Here is a 25,551-nt window from a genome sequence, read left to right as displayed (position 1 = left end):
AACATGTTACCTACTTATCTGATCTATAATGATGTAGAAATGATTTTGAAAGGGTTTTGAATTCCAACTTCAAAATGATTTGAGATAGGAAGGTTGCACTTCGTTTTAGCTGGTAACACAAAATCCTACTATAGACATAGAAACCTCTGAGACGATATTATTTGCTGAAATGAATTTTATACTTACGCAGCACGTCCATTTGTTTTATAAAAAAATCCACGATCATGGGTTGGAAAATTTTCATAAAATGTCTTACCTGGCTACTACATAAGTACATGTGTATAAAAAAATATCTAATGCTTTATGGACTTTACAGACTAGTAAATACTAATGAACGAGTGTTACCTTTACCTATAGTTGGATCATTACTTATTATATACCTTATCGACTTCCGCATCATTGATGCAGGTATGAAGCGTTGACAAAAATAGGTATTTGAATAGGTACCTCACCTAGTATGTGCATTTTGCATCAATGATATAATTTGAGTTTACAATATATGTACGTACTCGTAAATACGTATACGTGCATATTAATTTTTCAGAATGAACACCGTATTTTAGGAAAAAATTATTCCCTATTTTAACGTCGTATGCACGGAGTAGGTACAATGTGCTCTCGTATGCACGGTGCATGGTATTTTATATAATCTCCGTAGTGCCATACATATACATAGTATCGTTAACTTTTATTGTTTAAACAATCCACAAGGTTGGTCACCTCACCTGTACGATATTACGTAACATAGAGCTGGAAGTACAATTCGTACAAAAAATAACAACTTTGCTCAAGTGCATTGGCAGTGAAAGTAAACCTGAATTAAAACAGTGGGATGTCGATGTATGATAAGTAGTGGACCGTACTCGTATGTTCGCCTGATTAACGACTACCTCCAGGAAATCTCGGAATAAAATAAGTATAAACATACTGGAGTCTAACTGTTCACTTCTTCTCCAGCATCAGTGAACATAAGACCGCATAAAGCCGGGGTTTTCGTTCATTTTATTATTATTTTTTTTTTTACTAATCTCGTGTTAAATTACATAAGAAATGTGAGTGTGTATTATCGGAAGTGTAAACAATTTTGTGTGCTATTTTAATTTTATTATATTTTGAAGTGATATTTTTATTAAAATGAATTTATTAAAATCAAGATGCTTTTTCATCAATTATTTCTACTATTATTTTTGTTGAATATTGATAAATGCATATTGTTAGAAATTTGCAATGAAATTTACGCAAATGTTTCATCTAATGAAATCTACGAAGAAAATGCTCGATATCAATTTTCGCAATATGGTAAGAATTTTTCAATATTATTTACTAAAGTTCCTATCATATAACTATGTAGTATGTATTGGTACATACAATTAAAATTGAAAAAAAAATACTTAGGTAGGTAATTCATAAAGAAATTGAAAATACTTGGGTAGATAAGTATCTACCGCCGATCAAAAATATAAAAGGACATCGACACCTTTGAATTTGTTGGTTTGAATTCAAAATCGTAGGTAGCAGGTGTCTTACTTACCTACTACCCAAATTCAATCCAAATGTTTAAAAGACGTGTCAATTAAATAAGTATCTACTTTTCAAAATATTAATTGGGTAGGTATAACTTGAAATTTCACGGTTTAAAAGTGTGTACAGCTCGATGTTGTGGCAGATTTGTGATTTTATTTGACCATAAATTCAAAATTGTGGTTCAAAAATATGTATACCTACCTTACGTGATCTGTGAATGAAAATTTTCACCTAGTAGACTAACTTAAAATGACAGGTCTACAAACGTTCGAATACGATAAATACTTACAAAATTTCATAATAATATACTTACTTTACTTACTACTTATTTTTTTACTTACTTACTTAGCTATATGTGTCATAGTTGAACATAACACACTTTATGCACTATTGACCTATTTCCGGAAGAAGTTTCCGTCCTCCTAGGCTGTGAAGATAAATATCTATTTATTTTCTTTCGAAATCATCCAATTCATCATTAAACTTAATGAGATATAAATAAATCACCACATGTTTTCTAATAATATTGTCTATGAACATTCTAATAGAATTTTATTTTTATTTTCCAATAAAGTGACTTGTTTTATTTTCTCATAATATGTACATTTCCACGGTCAAGTTCACCGCTCTCTTGCGCGTCTTATCACGGATTTGATTTTCATATTTTAATTTTAGGCCTGCCTACTTTTTCAACCTAGTAACCCTAAATTTTTTCAATTATACCTGCCTTCGTTCTTTGTAAGTAAGAAAATTACTATATGAGTAGGTAAACACATGATTTAAAAACCAACCGACTAAGTATACATAATATACGTTAGACCGGTACATTTATGTTTAATGAGCATGTCACTTTATTTTAGGGGGAAGGGGTTGGAAAAGTATTTATATTGTAAGCAGAGACAATGCTCTCAATGAAAAATAAACCAGAATTTTGTTGTAGGTATCTTCAAATAAATCTAATGATATTTGGAATTGAAATGGAAACTGATTCGAGCAGGTGCAAGTACAAAAAATTAAAAGCGGAACGAAATCCGCCGTTTATCCAGCGAATTCTATAAAACTGGAAATTTCATCTCTCAATGTTTAAGTAAAGAATGTAAACCCTTTCGTTTTTGTTGGATTTTTTATCGAATCCGTTACGCGGTACCTAATACCTGATACCCACCTACCTACCTCTACATACGTCTGCTCAAAAGAATGTCATAATTTCATTTTTGTTTTACGATCAAATAAATGCCACATACAGACAAGTCAAAAAGAATGCATGTAATCGAGCGAAGTGAAATTTTACTCCAGACATTGACAAAAAGAAACCGTTTTCGTTTTATTTCAAAACTGAAAGTTGTGACAATTGTTATATATGAGTGTCTTTTAAAAAGATCGCAGAATGTAATTAAACGTAATCGAGATAACAATTGACGATGAGTGTATTTTTAATGCAAATCAAATTCACTTTTGTGTAAATGAAAGCGCATGCACTTGATGAATCGTATTTTCGAGAAATTATTCAATAATTACTCTTACTTTTATCTACATAATATGAGTGTATTTGCACGTACAGTGAGTAATAGTATTGGTAGGTACCAAGCCGATACTTATACCTTTTTATTTGTCAATTCTAACGAAGAAAGGTACACTTACTCTAGAATGAAGATTTTTTTCACGTATGTAGGTAGGTATGTGGTATTGAAAAAGAGAAGGTATAAATGAACAAGTGAATTCATCTATAGAAATATGACCAACGAGAGATTTTTTCACCTAGCTAGCTCATATAGTGATTAGTACTTATATCATGTATCAGTGTATTAGGTCATGCAGGTAATAACAATACCAATGAAATAAAGCAAGAGTCAAATGAATAAGTGCGGGTAAAAAAGTTGAAAATTGGATCGAATTTAAGGAAACACTTGCGTATTCTGGAGTATACCTACACCTAGAACTGGTGTTATTCAATTTATACATTAGTTAGGTATTAATAAATTGCTCACGCAATTGAAATTTTGTTGACAGGCGCTTTCACATCACAATAAAACATTTATTGGAACTTAAATAGAATAAATTAATGCTAAATACATTATTACGACGATATACTATACCTATATGCTTAAAGAAAGAAAGAAGAAAAAAACGGAAATCCAACTTTACTATGTGTTATGGTGTTATGATGTGTTTAGATATTAAAGTATCTAATCTATACTATACACCGATACTAAATAGACCATGTCATAAATGTAATATAACTTCTGTCTCGCATTCTCCTTAATAACCTACTTCTGTCCTACGGAATCAGTCATGAACAACGTACAATTAAATACCAAACTTACACGTTTACATATCTTGATTATTTCTGCTTTTATTTTTTCTTTATAGTTGAACGAATGGTACAGAAATGGGCACCATTGGTATGGTTGGCTCCTGGAGAGAAATTTTTTCCTAGCGAAGTGCCGAAATTTCTACGCTATATGACGGCTCGTTCGAAAAATGCCGAATATAACAATTTACCTGTTGGACCCAAGTCCGAAGAAATGTATCTAGTCACTAAATCAAATATTGGTAAGTTACTTATAAATTAATATTCTTTACTTAAAAAAAAAAAAAAAAAAAAAAAAAAAAAATGAAAAAGTTGAAATGTCTTTGATACTAATACGGGTATCGAAAGTTCAGCTTCAAAATTTAGAAAAAATGAAAAGACAGCAGACGATTCACAAAGTTAAAGCTGCCTCATTGAATTTTTCACGATTTTTATATTTTTCTATTAAAAATTTGTCTCAAAAGTACTTTCTTTAATCTTTATAAATAAAGTACCTACCTATTTGTGCCTACGTACGTAGGTACTCATATAGAGATTAGACTCCAAGATGCAAGACAATTAAAAAATACTAGGTACCTAAGAAATTAAAAAAAAAATTTCCGAAATACCTATATCAAATTATGATGTAGGTACAAAATTTGAAAATTGTCAAAAATCTGCATTTTTTTTCAAAGTTCCAAAAATCAAGAATGTTTAAACATTTTTTTTCTTTCTTCTTTTTTAAATATGCAAAAAAAACAATTTTTTTTTCAAAATTACCAAAAATAGAAAATGTTTATGTAATTGCTCAATTGAATTTTTTCGCTTTATTTTTTTTACAAAACCGGATAGGAACGATTCGTTTTAGGAATCTTAATGAGACCCTGAATTTTATCTGTATCTGTAATTAATATACTTTTGTAATTTACCTAGTCATAAAAAGTACGAATCTACCTACTCATTTCAGCAAAAATTAAAAATTTTTTTGAATAAAAAGTTGCTCATAATAGGTATTTATTTACCTACTAATACTAATCAATCGATCAATTATTTCTATCAACCACATACCTAGATTTAAAAAAAAAAAACAGTAGGTACACTTAATTTCGAGAAAGTAAACTTCATTATCACGATTATTACACCTAGGTACATTATTAAATCAATTCCTGTACTAGAAATCAATAGGAAGTGCAAATAAAACGAATTTAGCCTCAATCTATAAATAACAATATTAACGCACATCTTGTTTTTATTTTTTATTTATTTTTTATTTTTTATAATTACAGATGATCTATTGGAAGACAGAATTTCTATTTTGTACGGACAAAACCCGAACATAACCAATGTTCCAGTTTACGCACATGTTTCAGAATGCAACTGCAACCACTTTCATGTAACTTATTGGTTTTTTTTCCCTTATAGCCAAGGTAAAACTATGTGCATCGTTGATATGGGGATGCTGGGACCATTACCTATACCACATTTCAACAACAAATGTTTCGGCTCGTTAAGAGAATTCGGAAGTCATGTCGGAGATTGGGAGCATACCAGCTTTCTATTCAAAGTACTGATGATATTATATAAGAAAATTCTTATAGTAACAATTACATGTGGCGTAATATTAAAAACTAGTTTTTTTATTGGGGAAAAAAATTTATTCACTCGTCATGACTGTCAGGTCACGATTTTTCTGTAATAAAATAGGTATTTCTATAACCTAATAAGAGTTATCGAGCAGGCACTTTCATAGCTATAGTTACTTTCGGAAACAGTATAAAATGTGGTATTTTTTTTGAAGAGAAAGAAATGGTTTACGTTTAAATTTTTTCAAAATGTTATCTCAAAAGTTTCAAACTGGAGATAATCCATTGATACGGTATGAATAAGTCGATTCTTTTGAACTTGGACTTCAATGTTTTGTACAAAAACATCAGCCTTTGCAAATGTGTAAACTACTCAATATTTAAAAATGTCAAGTTCGTAGGAAACTAAACTGACGAGAATAAATTCGGATTATCAATTTTACCCCTTCGTAAATAAGAATAAGCAAACTATATTACATGTAACAAAAGTTGCCTAATTAACATCTACCAGGCGCTTAGTATTAACAGGTTCCGGGCTTATAAATGTGCGTATATTTGTCGATTGTTGCCGCGTTACTCGAGTCTGACAGATTTTTCTGAGACAGGTTAAATTTTCCTCGAAATCCCCAACTTGTTTACACTTGATTATTCAATTTAAAACTGCCCAAAATTACGATGTAATGTTTTTTTGCTTGTCATTTTAAATTTTTAATATACCCATAATACCTATCTACCAACTAATTTTATCAAAATTGATGTAGGTACGTAGTTCTGATCTTCAATTCGAAAATGTTCAAATTTGAATACATACCTACCTACATGTAATGTTATCTGAAAATCCATATTCGTATGTTGAACCCTAAATGAAAAGGAACCGTAGTGATTGAGGAGTTCAAACTCTTTTCATTGCAAATTAGATTACAAATTTTTCGTTGCAACATCAACTAGAAATTTTAGAGAAAAAAAGTCCAGACAAGGCACTACTGTAGACTAACCACATATGTACTTAATTCGCATATATATTTACCTATCTCTTAAATAAATTTAGGATCCATTTCGCAATTGTTTTCAGGGTAAAGAAGAGCCCGAAGAAATGTACGTGTCAGCCCATGACGCCGGAGCATTTTACAAATTTGACGAAAATGAGAAAATATTCATCTTTCACAAGCAGGAAATTCGTAAAGGATTCATCCAAAGGCCAACTTTTCCACCGGTGGTCAAATTGTACGCGACTGACGAAGGCTACCACCCAATTTTATTCGCTGCCAAAGGATCTCACGGGTTATGGACCGCACCCGGTAAACTCACGTATTCAAAGCGTATCATTGCACTGTGTAGCTTATATTTTTTAGTTATACTTTCGCATATTACTCGAGTTTCTCATATCAGGTGTAAAGTTGACTCATTGTTTAATTTATTATTTGAACAGGTAAACATAAATATGTCAAATTGCCTCAACTGTACGACGTTAGCGGTTACGGTATTCCTTGGAAAACTTGGAAACAAATCGAAATTCTGTATTCGGGTAGAGGATTACCTCAATGGATGTTTTATTTAGGAAAATGGGGTAATCCGCGTAACAAATGCCATCCACTGTCTCGAATGGGATTGAATATTTGCCAAATTACCGACGGACCGAGCGGTATCCCGAAAAAGAAAAATAATTTCGTCTGTGGCAATAATTATTCGAGAAAACTTTCAAGTAAGTGGTGTGCGTAAATCGTATACATGAATAGTTTCCTCAATCGTATCAAATTCTTTAGACAAAATACGACGCAATGATTATTACAAATACTTAAAATGGCCTCGATAAGTAGGCTTTCGAATTATCATCAAAATAGGAAGGAGAACATTAATATTTCAACACGCTAATTATCGTAGATTTAAAAAGATTTCAAATTTGAAATAAGGTGATTTGAGATTCGCGGAACTTTTCCATATTTTATTCATCGATGAAGCGCACTTTGCTCTTTCAGCTCAAAGTTACTCATTGCCAGTTGTAAAATAATAGGTTTACCTATACATTTTAGACATTGTAATAGCCCATTCAATACGTTATAGATTTTGAATACTGATGATAAGCAGCTTTAAAAACATATTAAAACTAAACATACGATATTCATTATTCATTTTTCAGATAGAACAAAACGCAAACAACGAAGGATAAAAAGTTAATTGCTTTAGATGGCGAAACGTTCTTCCAAAAAGACTGAATATTATTATTTCACATCCTCAACTATCTATACCAACGTATGTATAAGTTACAGCATCAAATGAAAACGCATTTAAAATTTTAAAATTTATTAAAAATGTACAAATTTCTTAGACAATAGTGTACTTTATTTCATGACATATCCGATATAGTATAATTCGAGGTAATATGGCTAGCTGTGTTTACTTATGACGGGACAATTTGTACAATTTCGCAAACTCAAGTCGAATTCACAGCTTTGGTTGTCTATTACAATTATATAAATGAAAAATTATTTGAATTTTCCATTTATAAACATTTGTAATGCGTACATTAAACAGTTACAAAAACATAGCGAGTGATCAGCGCGTAAAAAAAAATTAATAAATAATATCACATCGTGGTACGTCCATGTCTGACGTTAAAATTATTGTAAAGACCTGCGTAGATACGGTTTGTCATTTTAAACTGTACGTAATTATTGATTACGATATTGTAAATAAGGTAAAAAAAGAGAAGAAAATACAATGTAAAAATAAATACACGAAGGTACATAAACAAAGGGCTAATTCCGACTCGATACAAAATGAGGAAATTTTCAGTCATACAATGCAAAGGAAAAGAAAGAAAAAAAACAATAAACAAAACATGTTAAATAAGTAACAGTAGTTTTATAGTAAATGCAAAACAAAACAAAACAAAACAAATACACACACATAATAAATTAATATTCCCCAAATAGAACGATACATTATCCGATTACGAGATCATAAACGCTAACTCGCGCGTTTTCAATTTTCTAATCGTACAAATTAAGGTATTTTTTTGATTTCTCGTTGCCATAGTTTTTTTTAAAAAGTAATTTATTAAGATGACACGACGTTAACGCAAATTTTTTTCGGTATTTTTGTTTCGAGTTAACGTTTACGATGTTCTATTTCTCTCGAATACGAAGCCGGTAAACATAGGTACTAACAAATCCGAAGAATCGAACATAATCGCCGAAGGAAAAAAAAATGATAAATCGATGTATGAATTATTTACAAGCACTAAAATTATACGTAAAATTAGAATGACTATAAAACAGGAATTTTCAACAGGCCTGTAAACAGAAAATAAAACGAAAATTAATTAGTTGAGGAAAAAGTAAGATTCTTATTATCAAGTGGCCCTAATATTACTTTTCACAATTATTTTTAAAATTAGAAGGGGTAGGTAATAGCTCTATACAGTAAAAGTATGTAATGTATACATCCTAAACATGAAGTGACAAGCAGAAGAGTTCCACAATTTTCATTCAGCTTCCATTATATACATTCAAGAAGCTAATTGATGATTTATTTTTTAAAGGACGGCTTTGAACGAGTAAATACCTTGCTCCTAAAAATATACAGCGAAAGACAAACTTTGATTTTTGAAGTGCCCATTCAGAATTGAAGAAAAAAATTGACTTCAGAATTGTTTAGAATTTTTTTTAAAAATTATATTTTAACCATTTTGAAGTCAAAAACGTCGAGAGTATTTTTCAATACATACCTTTTCCTTGCATTCCTACTCAATATTTAAGATTTTTTTTTAGATAATGTTGATTTTATCATATTTTTCGAACGACTCGTAAATAATTTTCATTCGCGAAACATTTCAAACATTAGGTATTTTACTCGTCTAAAATAAAATAATGTTTGCAATCAGATCAGTTCATCGATAATTCGATAATTATGATACAGTTTATCAGGGCCGTTTACACATAACTTTAGTCATCAAACATGTAATTTGAACCGTTACGACGATAACGTTATTATTTTTTTTTCAGATAAGGATATGAATAAAATCTGATGCGGGAAAAACTTTTTCAATAAATGAGTACATAACAAACCCCATAATAACGTTAATATGAGATTATGTGACGATGCTTGAAAATGAAGAGCGATTTTTATGGGATTTCGTATTCTTCATAGGTACTTGTTTTTTTAGCATTATTGCGATTCTTTGAAAATAAATTCAAAAAAATAATCATCATATTAGTCAGCTGAAGCTGAAGCAGCTATTACCAATTTTACACAGACTTCTCGTATTTAACTATACATTATACAACCATAACTCATAACCAAAAATTCGTGATAATTCCTTCTTCTACTCGTTGTTCTGGAATTACTAGAAGAGGAGAAGGGAAATGGAAATTCTTTTTTAAATTGCGATTTCTCGTCATAACATTTTGAAAAAATATTTTTCAAAAATATCAAACTCGGTTCCCTCAACAGAAACGAGTTTTTTATGAACGGACACTTCCATCTTCATACACAAGTCACATGATACTTTTCTCAACTAAATAGGTATCTAGCTAGGTATACTCATTGTTGTATGTACCTTCAAAGCCGTATAAGAAGTCTCGTAGCCTCCTTTGGATTGCATTTGATTTTGTAACGCCCTTACAGCGGAGTTATTCAGTTCGATGTCATTCGATCCTATGTGAATTGTGTGTTGGAAATCGGTTGGTAACCCAATCATTGATCTATCGATGCGGATTCCGCTTCTGGTTCTTTTTTTACGTGACTGTAACAAGCAAACAAAAGCAATCAGAATTACAACCCAAGTCGATGAAAGACGTCTTTTAAAATTACTCATACACTAGGTACTTAGTTGGTAAGGTATATTATTTTAAATTTTCGAGAGCAGTCGGCCATTGCTTCCATGAATTACAGTCATCGTCACGTTTCATGCTTTCGTATTCGTAAGCTTATACGCCACTAACAACTGATGTTTTACAACACTCAAATTCAAATATCAATAAACTTTGACGATTAATTACCAATGGGAATGAATCAACAGCCTTGATTTGGAAAGACCATTGTACAGCAAAAAACGAGCTTACAATCGAAAGAAATTTCTTTTTACCATGACGGACGTAGTTTGGACAATACGTCTTATTACACGTACTTTACTTACACTTACATGCTAAAAAGTAACTTCAACATACAAGGCAACGACGATCAAACCTCGAAAATTAATTTCACAATTTAAATACTCAGGTATATTCAAAATAGCACGAGCCAAGGGTACACCGGATCTAAGGACGGTGGTTTTCAAACCGAATGCAAGTTTTTTCTTTCTTTTTAATTAAAGCATAACATGTGAATTCTGAATAAGTACGTATGATTCAAGCGTTACGTTTCCATCGTATAATTTTCAATATCACTAAGGTAACACTTACATGCATAGACACAACACATACCTACGTATTACACGTGCATTTTGCCGTACGATGAACGAACGAATTTTAAATTATTAGAAAAAAAAATGCCATGTATTTTAGAGGCAGTAGGTATGAGAATAAAATAAAAATACCAGCAAATTTTTATTAAAATTCATGAGGTGTATCATTTACAATATACTATCAAGGACACGAATTCTGTCCACTCTACCAACCTGATGACCACATAGCCACTTGCCTATTAACGATGCCTAAATTCTCCTTCTCCCCCCTCCTCCCAATTATCTAAACTCGCATGTAAATTGACGTTCAGAACAGCAAGAGGATTAACGAAGGGAAGCGCAGGGAAGTTACAGCAGAGTCAGAGTGAAAAAAATCATTCACCATATGTAACTCTCTACTTTTCAATTCAAAATGCACCCAACTTGAAAAATTTTTCTTGAATGGATATAAACCTATACTTAAGTATTGCAACAATTTCCAATTAGACTGGTCAGTTTCTGACACTTACCGTCACTTCAAAAAAGTGGGAAATTTTTTTCAAATGTTCGTTTACACATTGGTAAAATATCTCAAAAGATGCAAAAATTTTCATTTTTAGGTTTCTGATAGTATTTTAGCAATAAGTACCAAACTTGTAACTTTTTTTTCTCGAAAATGAAAAAAAATGCCAATCCAATTTTTTTATATGTTATTCTACATGAAAAGGACTAAAACTGAGAATTTTTTCTGAATTTTTACTCGCGGACATCTTGGTTAAGTATATTTAAATTATAAGTTTTTAAACCGATTTTTTTAGGTTTTTGAACGTGGCAACACTGATTTTGACATCATTTGACGATTACCCTCTCATAGAACAACAATTTGAGAAAAAGTTCAAAATTCTATACCATGTACAACCGGAGCAATTTGCAACTGAAATTTTCCATTTTCGGCCATTTTGGAGAACTTTGAAGCCCACAGCTCCGCCAAAAAAAAATCGAAAAAATGTCCGGTTTTGCGTCATTCGTCATCGTTTGATCACCTCTAAACGTAATCTGATTTTGAGAAAAATCGAAGACCCCTCGTGCAAAAATCCGCCGATTTTCCATGGAATGACCCTTGTACCTACTTTTTTTGTAAAATGCATTATTTTTACACGTAGAGGATCTTTTATACGAGATTATGATCAATCAATATCAGTTTTGATATTTCTTAGAACACAAAAAGGATTAGGAATAAGGTATCTACTCGTATGTATAGGTTGTATGAGCATACTTATTCAGTTATGTGTGTTCTACTAATTTGACGATATGTATTTCATTTATCGCATTAATACGTTACGTAAGTACGAGTACTAAGTAGCTATTTTACTATCTAGAAGAGCAAATATATTGGTCATTAATACTTCGCGGAAAATGAAACAAAACAACGTTCGTCAAAAATTCGTTTGTTATTGAATCGAAAATTATTGTGATTATTATTTCAACATTGATTCATCATCATTGTTCTAATTTGACATTTTATCACGTGCCCTATAATATTCGAATCATAATGGCTTTTTCCTTTGAACTTAATACATCGAGTAAAAGCTAAAAAAATACGTATCTACAAATATTCGTTCAAAAGAAGAAAAAAATAATAATTTTTATTTCGAATTCTCAATAATACCAATTTTATTAGGTATTTTAATTACTTGGGGATGTAGTCGATGATATCCTTAAGGTGATACCTAATCTCACCTCATCTGATTATAAAGTTTCCTAGTATGTACTTATGAAACGATTTAAAATTCCAAGGAATATTGTACATACATACATAGTTTACATACGTAGTACCAAAAAAAGATACAGTGAACTCTTCATTCTCCACTCTTCTAACCTCCAGTGAATCATATCATTTTGACGAAACCTCTCTACTAAGTGCATATATCAACAAATCAAGAACTCAACTCATCATGAAATGTGTAATTTTTCAAGAAACAAACTATTGCTCGATCGAGTTTTTATAATTTTAAATTACAGAATGTAAATTTATAAAAATGATTTTAAAAAATCAAAGAATGAAAAACCTACATACTACACACCTATTAATCTTTGTGAGAAAAAATTGTAAATATAAAATCAGTATTCGTTGTTTTATCGGAAGTACACCCAAACCTACGAACTTTTTTCATAGTATAATCTCACTCATTCTAACATCCTATTGAATTACACATAATGACTCAAACGTATAAAATTTTCTACCAATGTAGACAATTACACATGTTTACATTCGCTACCTAACCTACGCTGTAAATTACATTACTCACCTGAGCTGGTTCGTTGATACAACATGAAAACCACTGTAGCCAAATTTCGCTAACAATGTTGCCTGATTGGTAACTAGACATATTTGGTTGAGGCTATTTTGATTATCGATGAAAAATTATAAATTTTTGGTCAACTGAAACAAAACAGAATAAAAGAAACGTTAATTACAGATATAATTATAATCGAAAATGGTTTTTATTCTATCATTTTTCACAGGTAAGGTATCCGTAATTACACCTACGTTACAGTACCACAAGCAAACAGGTTCATTTGTCGCGCCAAAATAGAAAAAAAAATTAAAGTGATTTTTGAAGCGTAAATTGCGGTTATTTCTGTTAAAAATGAAAAGAATACTTTCATTTGTACGCATACATACTCGTAGGTATAGTTGAGTTGTAGACATTTGCCGTCAACATTTCAAGTTTATTTTACCTACCATAAAGGATGCCATAATATTTAATAATTCAATTCATTCATCTTTTCATAAAATTACCGTCAGTGAACACTCACACAAAAAAAAAAGAAAAAAAGGAATAATCAAAAAATTCTCAAAGTTTCCTCAAAAGATTCCCTTCTTCAACTTGACATTATCTCGAGTTCACAAACATCAAGTACGTTTCAATTACCTACCTACTCCATATGATTTCTTATACATATTTGTTCGCAAGTAGGTATAATATTTATTTGTTCGATCATTTAAAGCACGATATCATAGACATACCAGGGCTAGTACAGGTATGGTATATCTACTACTACCAGATACACGTCAGTAAAAACAAATGACCTCTATGGTCCCATAAATCATAGTATTTATGTATAAGGAAAATCGCGATAATGCGCATAAATCGAAACGTCAATTTTGTACGAATTTTCTACGACGACGACGTTCGTGCGCAAATATTTAGTTAGTTACAACTCACGATGTTATCACAAAAAAGTGGAAATTGACGATAATTTTTCAACTGCCAAGCACCAACTTATTAAGTGCAATTTCGAGTTCTTTCTATCTCTTTCTCTTATTTCAAGTAGGTACTCATGAACCATGAGCTATACAAGTTAATACTCATTCAATGAAAAATCTTCAAAAAAAAAAAAAAATATATATTACATCCGTCATGGTCGTAATTAAGAGAAGGAGTCCGGATTTTCATTATATATGAACACATTTTAAAGGTCGCAAACAAACAATGTTGCAAAAATTGGTAACATTTTAAAAATTTGATTTAGAAACTCCTAAAAATCTTCATAGATAAATTTTCAAATGACCAAAAAAAGTAAAATGAAAAGAAAAACGAATTCAGTGATTTATAAAAGAAAATGTTTAGTATTCAAAGTGAGTAAAAAAAGGCCTGGCAGGACGGCAAGAGCAAGGATGAGCATCACAATTCATAAAATCTCAACATTTTTTTCAAGCTTGAAACTTTTTACGTATAAGAAACGATGCAACATACATTGGGTAAGCACATAATTTCTGGACACTACTAAGTATAAACCATAGAAAAAACCTATCAGTAAAAATTGATAAGATATAGGTACTGTGGTAGTAAAAAATGACCACAGTAAAGTTTTCAAAAAATAGAAAACCGTTTTCGTTTTGCCTTGAAGTAGTTCAATAACCGAAAAAAATCACCTGAATAAACTCAAAAATTGAAAAAAAAAATGTACGCAGTCTTTACATTAACTAACGAAGGCGTTCATTTTGTATTCAGGATCACATATTTTTACTTGTTTCAAAATTTGAATTTTCAAGTGCCCACTCGAGAATAATAAAAAAAACGTAAATTTTTTTGAATAAACACATTTGACACAACTGTTTTTTTTCGATGCGATTTTTATCCAATTTTTCGAAGTTTCCTTCCGTTATATTTTCATTTTCTTTCTTTTTTTTGTGTGTGTAGAAGAAATGTTATATAATTTTTTCGAAGCCGATTTCTCAAATTTTCGTTAAATTTTGAAATTGGCTTGAATAGGTATCTCATTTACTGACAAGCTTTTCACAAAAATAGTAAACCACGAGATCAAAAAAAGCCGAAAGCGAGAACGTCAAAGAGCAGCTCTTTTAGAAGAACGAGAGCCAAGAGCGTGATACGTAATATTAAATAAAAAAAATTACATAAAAAACAATTAAAATTAATATCATGAAAAGTCAACTTGAGGAATTTTTAAAGAGCGAATGAAGAGTGAGAGCGGAAATTTTATTGAGAAAAGCTCTTCTATCACTCATAAAAATTAGAAATTGTGATACGATTTTTTACTTCGAATAACGAGAATTATTTTACGTAAAAATTAATCACGAAAAGGAACTTTATTAATCTTTACATGACCGCATGCGTAACCGTATTTGTAAACACAGTGAACAAAAAGCTCACGCGAGTTCATCGATCCAAATTGATCGGTAAAAATAAACAATATTAATTTAAGGCTGAAAAACATCCAACAACATTTCGCATAGATCGCGTTTGAATAAAAAAAAATACCCTAAACAAAATACGTTTTCCTTAACAATTTGGCTATGATACGAAAGTCGACCTCCTGCATCGTTTGCAACCATTTTCGAGACGATTGGATTTGGAGCCTCCAGCAGAAATTAGTTTTTCTTCAGTACACTGGAATCGCTCCAGAAAGCACTGTGATCAACTTCGGCAGCTGCAAATTTGGTTCTGAGGTGTTGGTGACATGAACTTTCAGATAGCCAAATTTCAGCCAAATCGGAGGAGACGAGTTGACAAAGTTTCCTTGTAAGAAAAAAATTGACGTAATTTAGAAAAATAATGAAATTATTGAGGGTTACTTTTTAAAAAACTGAAAAATGAAAAAAGTAGCTAAATTTCGTTAAAATTAGAGCATCTTTACTTTGAAAATATTTGTGGGTAGATTCGTCATGATTTTAGGATGATCAATTTCATGCTATTCCACCCCCCCTCTCAAATTGAACTGGAACATTAATGGTAAAATTTCCTATCCTTATTCACCAATAAAAATCAAGTTACATTACTTGATCTGTGTTGAGCACATGTCTTCGTCATTGCTTTTGCTATCTAGAATGATTTAACCAGTTAGGTAAACAGTAAGAATCATAGGGCTACACCACGATGATTCAAGACTGCCATCTAATTGCTGTCTTATCACAGAATCCGAATCTCACGTCACGTGTCTGGCTGGATAATACGTAATCGTCTCATTGTCATGATCATGGCTTCAATTATTCGCGTAATTTCTCACGCTTATTCGTCACCTTTCTCCTTCTTCAGTTCTTTCCACGATTTAAAAGCGAAACGAGTAAACGTATTGAAACATCCCCTTGTATACAAGTAAGGTCCAATGGGTCCAAATGAACAATATCGCTTCCATGGGTAGGTAACTATACAAGTATAACCTTTGCCCTTTGGGTTACCTTAAATTCTTTTATTATCTCGAATTTAGCATTTATTTTTTATGCCGAAATATACCATCGCCCCTCGTAACAAAGAAAATATGACTTCATGAACGTTATTTATATGCGTGCAGTGTAGGTATGCAATGTATGTACCAAGAGTAACTATGCCATCGTTTCAAGCCAACCACGAATACCTTTACTTTTTACAGAGGGGATGTTTCTTTCTACGTGTATTTCTGACAATGAAAACCTCTACACGTATAACTTCAAATGTACAATGAAATTTGATAATACCTACATCGATCGATTAATCTCACCAAGTTCGCGATCTCTTCCTTTAAAATGAATTTCAAACTAGAAAAAAAGCTTAGGTAAGTACTGAAATTATCATGAGAACATACTTCGGTACATCTTTTTCGTATTAGAATATGCTCGAGCAGTGAAATGGTTAAGTTTAACATGAACAGCATTATTCAGTATCGGTTTATGTCGAGGAAATATGAAAAAGAAAAACCGGTTTAGATGTGTTTTGTTTTTAAATAATTGTCGATTGCCAGAGGGAGCACACGTCGTGACGCACTGGTTTCCTTAGCTTTTTTGCGGCCATACGCAGCATACTATTTCTTCGTTAGCGAACTTCTTGTAGACGTTGCCTAAAAAGCAATTGGGAACGATTCTGCTCGCTGACCTAAATCTTTGACTTTTTTTTTTTTTACTTTTCATTATTTACTAAACAACATTCATCGCTTTATCGGGCAATGTCAAGTTATCTCAAGTTTTTATTCTTCTATAATTGCACAGTGCACACCTATGTGTATTGTGAAATAGGTACGAGCATAACACTGCAAAATAAAACAATAACCTTTTCAATTTTTTTTCTGCTTATTAGTTAAGAAACGGTGAACAAACTCGCTGCATTTCAAATTCGTGCAAGCAGGCGGTTTATTTGAATTTCAATAGATATTCAAAAATTATAAGATCTTTGGAAAAAAATGAAAAAAAAAAATGGAATACATAATTTAAACGCTGTTAATTACATCACAGTTTAAAAACATGTGTGAGAGTAAATAACTCGAGCCATCTCGAAATACTAAGTCAACTAGAAATAAACGAGTAGGTATTATCAGCTATAGTAAAACGAGACGAAAAATTCAGTTCCCACGAGTTCCCTTTTTTGGATTAGAAAAAAAAACAACTGGTGCACGAAGGGACGATTTCACACAATCCAATATGGTGGTAACGATAACAATGTTGAGCCCTTTGACTAATTAAGCAATAAAATTGCAAAGATGAAACTTCCACCAGAGAGCTAATTATTCGGCAATTTTTAATCATATTTAAAATGAATGATGAATTTTTAACGATTATTACTACATTAAAACCATAAAAATTCAACCCACGGTAATTTGATAATCGCTGCTGAGAACTTTACACTTTATAACGTATTCAAGTTTTAATCAAATGTTAGAGAAGGGAAAAGAGGTAACGAAATGAATCACACTATTTCAAATCGAATGGTACGTGACGAACGAGACCATAAATTTTACCTTGGAGAATACAAAATGTGAAAACAGGGAGTAATCTTAAATTGCAAGAACAGAAAAACTGACAGATACAAATTGAAATAGAAGATTTTCATTCGAAGAGAAACTGCATTATTTGTACATTTTTATCCATGTATTACTTATAGATGTAGGGCTCAAAATTGTTTATACCTATAAATTCTTTAATGTTTACATTAGTCGATACTGAAATTTTGTGAAAAAAATGGTCGATCAGTCTTTCATCAATATTCAATAAAGTCCAACTCATGTTGAATTGTTGAGTATATAATTTTCAAAGAGGGGGCCATAAATTTTCACCATAAAATTAAAAGTTCATTGGAAATTCACACGAGAGTCAATTTTCAATTAATAAGAAATTGTGTTTTTTTCTTTCGATCTTCATCATATTTTCATGTTAGGTACTTTAAACTTGAAAAATGCAAACTTTGATCTATATTTAAATATGTACTCTTAACCTTGTTATGCAATTAAGATTTAAAAATCATTGTTCTCGAGGAAATTGATTTTAATTGAAAAAACTGTAAGGACAAAATTTTTCACTTCATTTCCTATTTTCTGCAGTCTTCTATGTTGCGATAATGTTGTAAAAAGTCACATCCTTCGAAACTTATTTTCTTTACCTCTTCTACCTATACAAAGTACGAAAACTCGATCGAATACCTACTACTTTTTTTCAAAAGGAGCCCAACCTATTAGAGCATCCATCAAAATTTAATCACCTCTCAAGAGATACGATGATATAAAGTTCTCCCTCTAATTGGTCGAAAATTGAGACCAAAATTCTAAATTGAACCTGAGATGAAACACCTAATTGATTCTGAATGTTACAAATAGTGGTATTAATAAAACAACGTATTATTAGAACGTATCAGAAAAATAAACGAATGATAATTAAAACAAGTACGTTTTAATTACCGTCAGATCGTCATCGATAATTTAAACGAATCATGCACTCATTACAGATTTGTTCACACCGGAATCGATGTAACTGATTTGATATTTGATATAAATCACAATATTAAAAAAAAAACCGTAAACGATGTAAATTGATATCAAATCTATATTGTGCCGGTTTTCAATATTTTCAAGTATCAAAATATATTTTGATAATAAAGTTGTCCGTTGCCAGTGTAGTAACTAAGTAATTACTGGTTAAGGCATAATTTAGAAATTTATCAAGATTAGATTTCCGACCATACATACCTTACCAACATTGCATTACTTCCTTATTTAATTGACCTACATCGGTACAAAACGGTTTTTGGATTTTCATTAAGTTATCAATTGAAAATTTAGAACGCTAAATTTTGACTCAATATATTTTTCTTCTCGGTTCTCGATTTATAAAAATTAAGAATAACATGGCGCATAGGATAATTTTTTTCTATTTCTACGTCATACTTCGTATACGTTGTCGCGCATTAAGAATACGTAGTGCGTATAAGCATATCGGAATTTCAAAATAATAAGCAAATCGAAGAATTAAAGGATATGAAACGTGTTCATAATGTAAAAAACCTTGGCAAATGAATTCATTTCAGTTTTATAAGCAATTATTCGTGATAAGGATATAAAAATACAGCACTCACGACGTAATAGTGTTGTACATGTCGTACATGTGCATCATCTAAGTTTACTGGTATCCATCGTTTTGCCGAAAATGAGGAGTTCAGAATCACTTGGGACCTAATATGGTCACAAATGTCACAATTTTCTGAGCAGTCAAATTCACGATTATTACGTGTAAAGTAAACATCAAAATACAGTCGAGCAAATTGTCTGAAAATTTTTAAATCTAAAAAAAAAAAATTGTGAGCTGTAGCAGAGTAACGAAGGTAAATTGGCCTACTCGTATTTTCTTTCAAATTTTTTATCGGGTAATAGAAGAAAATTTTATGAGTTTATCGTCACATGTTAGGAAGTTGAAACACAGGTAGGGCTACTATTTGGAAAATATTATGAACCTATAATCGCACGACAGAAAAGGGTGTTTGAACGACAACAGCAAACGACAATAGAAGTTGTGGTAGCGACTAGCGACAACTTAGGTCTTTACAACGACAAAATAATAAGTCAGCACAACTATTTTTAATTATGAATCACGACAACTCCTCCCGCCAAAAAAGCATGTCTAAGCGACAGAACAAAGTACGACTAATTTTATATCCGAAAATACACGAAAAAGCGACAAATAAAATATTGGATTGGGAAGCTAGCAAAAATAATTAAAAATTGCTCTAAAATTACTGCGAAAACTGTGTGACAATTTTCAAATGTGAAATGTCGTAACGATAAATCATACCCCTACTATTTTTTAAATTTTTTGCTGTACTTTTTTTGACCTCCAAAATCAGTTTTGAATTTCCAAAAATGGTGTCCAGACGACCATTTTTAAACTAATGAAAAATTGAAATTAGCAAATATTTTTAGGAGTATTTTTTATTGTTCTCGCGTCATAATATCAATTTTTAGCATTATCTGTTGAGAGAGGAGGGGATGTTCTGTACACGAATGTTCAAAAAAGTATTTCTCATCGGCGTGTCCTGCCTTTGTGAGACCACCTTAGCATCGAAAATTTATTTCGTTGGTCAGATTTAAATTCGGCAATAATCAATTAACCATGATTTTACTACTTTTTGAGTTAAGTACATAGGTGCAAATTTTAATTTCAAAAAGAAGAAATCCCATTTTGTAAAATGATTCCAAGGTGACCAACTTTTGAGGAAGAAGCTCATGTTCCAGCTATAGATACACTTCTATGTAGGTCTCTTCGTTTACTCGTTGTAAAAAGCTTTGAGCTTTTCCCATTTCAAGATTATCCCATCTCTAACATATAATGAATTAGGTATACGTTGATTCTTTTCAAGTAACATCAATGACACGTGAAATGATAAATAAGTATACCTAAGCAGGCGCATAAGTTTTATTTTAAAATGAAGTGGCACAACTGCCTATGTATATTGTACTCGTATAATGATTTGAAGTGACATTGACTGTTGGAGTATTTCATGGCAATTCGACTTATTTCTAACCTTGAGTCCTCTAATTTCGCTCAAAATTCCAAACATAATGAAATGAAATGCCCTCTCACCCCCTCCCTTAAGGGACATTGAAAAAAAAAAACGATTTTCAATAATCATAAAAGAATATTTAAAATAAACTACGAATATTTTGAAAGTATAACTTTCTAAAGAAAAGCTCGACTTTTAGAGATTATAATTTAATTAAAAAAATCAGAACATTTTTAAACTCTTCTTCACGTCACACGGTCACAGGCAAATAATAATTTTTGCTCCATGATCTGAAAATTCAATGAGAACACTGTCCTCCAAAACTTCGACCAAAAAGATGGAACAAAAACACATGGTCTACTATTTGTAATTTTTTCATTACATTTATTAGAAATAAGCCTATGGAGTCTACTTTTGGATTGATCTTCTCTTTTCTTCTCGTCCTCTATATAACTTTTCATGAAAAAATTAATACGACCCAAAAAATATTAGGTATACTTATGCGATATTGCAACGCTGACCTCGAATTTTAAATGCATTTTTCGATAATGATCTTCCCTCCCCTAAATCTGTAGGTACGTGCAATATCGCCTATCATGCACTGCTCTCTTCAAAACCCAAACAGATTGCTACGATAAATTTCCTTAATCGAGAAAAATTAGCGAACCATCAAAATATGAAGAAAATATAGGAAACCAAATAGAACAAAACAGGAACTAAAACGAAGCAGAATTTCATTATAGCAGATGGATGCCTGCCAGGTACATCTACATATCGAAAGTTCAACCGTATATCCAAACCTATTACAGATGATTCTGTAATCCGTAAAATTTACGGATAGGATTCGACAATTATTTTCACTTCCGTATTCAAATACGTCGTCGTCGTCCAGTTTGTATAATTTCAAAACGCCAACAAGCGTTAATTATTATTTACCTACTAAACGAGTTTTACTTTTAAGTTTTAATTTATACGTTTATTGTTATCATTTTTTTTCTCTATTACACTCTTACATATACTCGTATCTTATCGCATAACCTTGCGAATATTTCGCGAGATCGTTGACATAATCATTACAATCAGAATGCACTTTCAGTTTCAGTTTCTAGGTACCTTGTTTTGTATTTGTAATGTGAATACCAGGCGAGAAGTCGAGCTTACGCGATTGCTGGAGGTAATTTTCAAAATATTTCTTTTATCGAAGATTTACAATCGTTAAATATACACACGTGCTTACTCGTATTTGAATTTCAATCATCAACCATCGAATAGGATTAGAATTGTTGAGATTGTTCAATTCTTAACACGGTTACTGCCCAGCTTTCCAAGGTGTAATGTAAAGTGAGTATGAGTCGCTAAAATCGGCGAATAATTCGAATAACCTCGAACCAAAGCGAAAATAATTACTTATCAATCAACGGATTGCAGTACGTAATAGGGTTTAAATGAATGTAACATATTAGATGGTGTTCCACGACACGATACTCTCGCTCTAGGGCCTAAGTTCCCTATTAAGTGAATAGTGAAATATTAAACGTGTAACATTGTCATTGATTCGGTGTTCGTCGTTCCTCCAATCGTCATGTACTCGTGTAATATAATGTATAATAGTTACCGGGTATTCGTAAATCCTACGATAAATTTAACAAATATAAACGCGCAACTTCCTCCGAGAGTCCGACTCAACAAACATGTTTTCGTTTACTAAATCTAAAATGTAAAATTGTAAAAGTTGATCGTTTGAATTTTCAACTAGTTATTCGTCTATTATTCGGACGTGATATAGATAAATAAAAAAGACGTATACCTATTTATTTACATACGAATATCGAACAAAAAAGAATCGTTTGAATAAGTACCGAAATAAGCAAATTAATGATAAAATTCGAAACCCAACCACGACGACATGAAAAATAATCGTACTTGATATTCGCTTCGCTTACATCACGAGATCAGTAGTAGTTCTTTTATTATAAGAATAAATGACATAGCTACCCTAAAAATTGATAATAAATAAATCACGAAACTAACAGCTTTTCAGCATAAAAACAGTCGACATTACTTTCACCGAACTTTCCCTTTTTACAATTTTTAATACCGTAAAGAGTTGTAGTTTACTTCCTATACAAAAAAACACACTTAATGGACTAGATTTGTTGTTTTTTGCCTCCTCCAGCGGTAGGTAAGTAGTCTATTTACCGATCGTTGTCATTAGATTAGCTACTTACGAAGTAAGTAAATCAGTCTGGAGAACGAGAAAATTATTCTTCCACAATCTCTCAAATATGTTCGATGCATTTCCTTGTCAAGGCTACTCTTATGGGTAGGTAATAGGTATAATACAAAGAAGCGTAGTTGAATGATTTATTACAATGCGAGTCGAAGCATTATAGACATAGAGTACCCAATGCTATGTTTTTAGCTACGGTAGGTAATAATAAATTCGTTCGATTAGACGGAATATGAATTACAAACACGATACCTATTACCTACAGTACGCGTTCACATTGTACATTTCACATCCAAGTAATAAAACTTTCAAAGCTTGGAAAAACTTCATCAAACAGGGGGAGAAACACAATGGCCAAGTTAACCCTTATAAAATCGTCATTACGGCGCCAAAACCGGCGTCAAAGTTCGGTAGATACTATAGTATTTGAAATATTTCAGTACTTCGTATGCAACCACCCTCTTTTGAAATATCAGATTTTTTTTTAAAAAAAAAGCATATAGTACCCACAACCCAAATTCTAATGATTAAGGTAAAGAAATAATTACACTTGGCACACCACATTTTCATAATTTTTCGAACTGTTTTTAAAGTTGAAAGTGAAATGGGCATTGAGGAATTCAAATTTTGAAATGGGTTCAGCCTTTACTTTGAAAGTTGAGTATAAAGTTTTTCAAATTTCAACTCTTATTTTAAGTGCAAGTAAATTTTCTATCAATTCTGTTCAAAACCTTACAATCTGATTTCTATCAAGTGCTACCAATCTGGAGATATGAGCATGAGTCTTCAAGCACCCTACAAAGACCAAACAAAGCTATACAGGTACTGAAGTTCAATGCTGTTTCGTCCAGATTCTCCTCCTCCAAAACAAATGAAGATTCCTGGAAAATATAGAAATTTCACTGGAGATTGCAATTTTTTTCGAGTTGAAAAGCGTTGAAATATCACAAATCTGAAAATTAAATCGAACATCTAAAATTCTGGTGACAGGAGTTCCAAAACTTAGGTAGGTATACCTAGTACCATACCTACTAAGTACTCTTTCGATCAAACTAGTTTCGATTATCTAGTTCAAATCTACACCAAAGTACAGAATACAAAATACAAATACCATCGGTAAATCTAGTTTCGAAAATGAATCCAATGACTCAAATTTTGACCACTGGTTGTTGGTTTGACCTGCCACTATTTATACCAATCGAAACAAATTCGAAAGAATAAAAAACGCCGAGTAAAATGAGTATTGATCCTTTGAAACACATCCATGGAGATTTTGACACATGTGTCAACCAATATTACAGAAATAAATCAATCTGAAGCTTCATTTATTTCAAATTCTGCCGTATTATGAAACCCCAGGTACATATGTAGGTAATAGGTATGTAACCAATATTTGAAATGAAATGCGGGTACGGAGAAAAATCCTGCAACAGTGTGTGCGTTTTGTCTTGTGATCTGATATTCATTACACTGTGCATGAGAAATGTTTAGCCCACTGAATACATAGGTAATTTACAATCGTAAGGTGGCATATTTTTTTGTATCAACTTTTCAAAATTTCGATGAAATCAACGAAATTTTATCATTCGGTAATCAGAACTAAACACAGCAGATTATTCAAATGTTTCTCATTTCATGGAAAATGCTATAATTTCACAATTTAACAACACCAAATACTGAAAGAGACGGAGTTTCCAATATTTTCGCAATCGCAAAAGTAATGTTTACTTGAGCAATTCGAAACCGGGTATCTATACGTTTACGTAGACGAAAGATAGTTCAACGTACGGTACAAGGAATACAATACTGTCGCATTATTCAAAATTAATTACTTTGTCAATACATAGGTAATTCCAACACCACGAACAGAAAAATGAAAAAACTCACTTGTGATGATATTTATAGTTATTGATCGAAATTGAAAGATTTTCGGCACCAGTCGACTTGGACATTCAGGTTCTTCGGAACAATGGATGTAAGTTTCAAATTTGATTAAGATTATGGCATAACTGATACCAAATATATCACAAAGTAATTATTTCAAAAGCAATTCATTACGATAATTAAAACACGAAATAAAGCCACCGAGTATGATTCACTTCACATAACAAAACACATCACAACGTTTTTATCACTGTCATAAGTGTATCAATTTTTGAACTCTTCACGATGCTACACTACTCATTAGCTTCAGCCTCAACACTCGTCAAAAGAGAACTGAACAGCCGAAGAGGAGGGAAGAAAACGAAAAGAAAAGATTGAACTAAAGTGAGATGAAG

At 31.6% G+C, this 25,551-nt stretch overlaps 2 protein-coding genes across 2 annotated transcripts; one reads left to right on the top strand and one right to left on the bottom strand.

Annotated features, from left to right (window-relative positions):
- The first annotated feature begins 681 nt into the window (after positions 1-681).
- LOC135839048 (uncharacterized) lies at positions 682-8,067 on the top strand. Its single transcript, XM_065354901.1, has 6 exons — positions 682-1,299; positions 3,895-4,077; positions 5,101-5,378; positions 6,470-6,695; positions 6,827-7,099; positions 7,535-8,067. Exons 1-6 carry the CDS (start codon positions 1,155-1,157, stop codon positions 7,570-7,572), a joined length of 1,143 nt encoding a protein of 380 aa, XP_065210973.1. The 5' UTR covers positions 682-1,154; the 3' UTR covers positions 7,573-8,067.
- Positions 7,682-25,516, bottom strand: Spec2 (CDC42 small effector protein Spec2). The gene is made up of 4 exons (XM_065354906.1): positions 25,160-25,516; positions 13,090-13,223; positions 9,956-10,141; positions 7,682-8,690 (listed from the first exon to the last, which is right to left on the bottom strand). Exons 2-4 carry the CDS (start codon positions 13,168-13,170, stop codon positions 8,682-8,684), a joined length of 276 nt encoding a protein of 91 aa, XP_065210978.1. The 5' UTR covers positions 13,171-13,223; positions 25,160-25,516; the 3' UTR covers positions 7,682-8,681.
- Positions 25,517-25,551: the final 35 nt, after the last annotated feature.

Source organism: Planococcus citri, chromosome 3 (genome assembly GCF_950023065.1).
Source record: "Planococcus citri chromosome 3, ihPlaCitr1.1, whole genome shotgun sequence".
Taxonomy (NCBI): Eukaryota; Metazoa; Arthropoda; class Insecta; order Hemiptera; family Pseudococcidae; genus Planococcus; species Planococcus citri.
The sequence above is the reverse complement of the archived record's forward strand: the minus strand, read 5'-3'. Positions and strand labels throughout refer to the sequence as shown.

Bases quoted from the DNA above. Each gene is read 5' to 3' on its own strand.
- Spec2 (XM_065354906.1), bottom strand. From the start codon at position 13,170: ATGTCTAGTTACCAATCAGGCAACATTGTTAGCGAAATTTGGCTACAG. The intron at 10,142-13,089 runs GTGAGTAATGTA...TGCTTGTTACAG, and splicing joins GTATCAACGAACCAGCTCAG to TCACGTAAAAAAAGAACCAG.
- LOC135839048 (XM_065354901.1), top strand. From the start codon at position 1,155: ATGCTTTTTCATCAATTATTTCTACTATTATTTTTGTTGAATATTGAT. The intron at 4,078-5,100 runs GTAAGTTACTTA...TTATAATTACAG, and splicing joins AGTCACTAAATCAAATATTG to ATGATCTATTGGAAGACAGA. The intron at 7,100-7,534 runs GTAAGTGGTGTG...TTCATTTTTCAG, and splicing joins TTATTCGAGAAAACTTTCAA to ATAGAACAAAACGCAAACAA.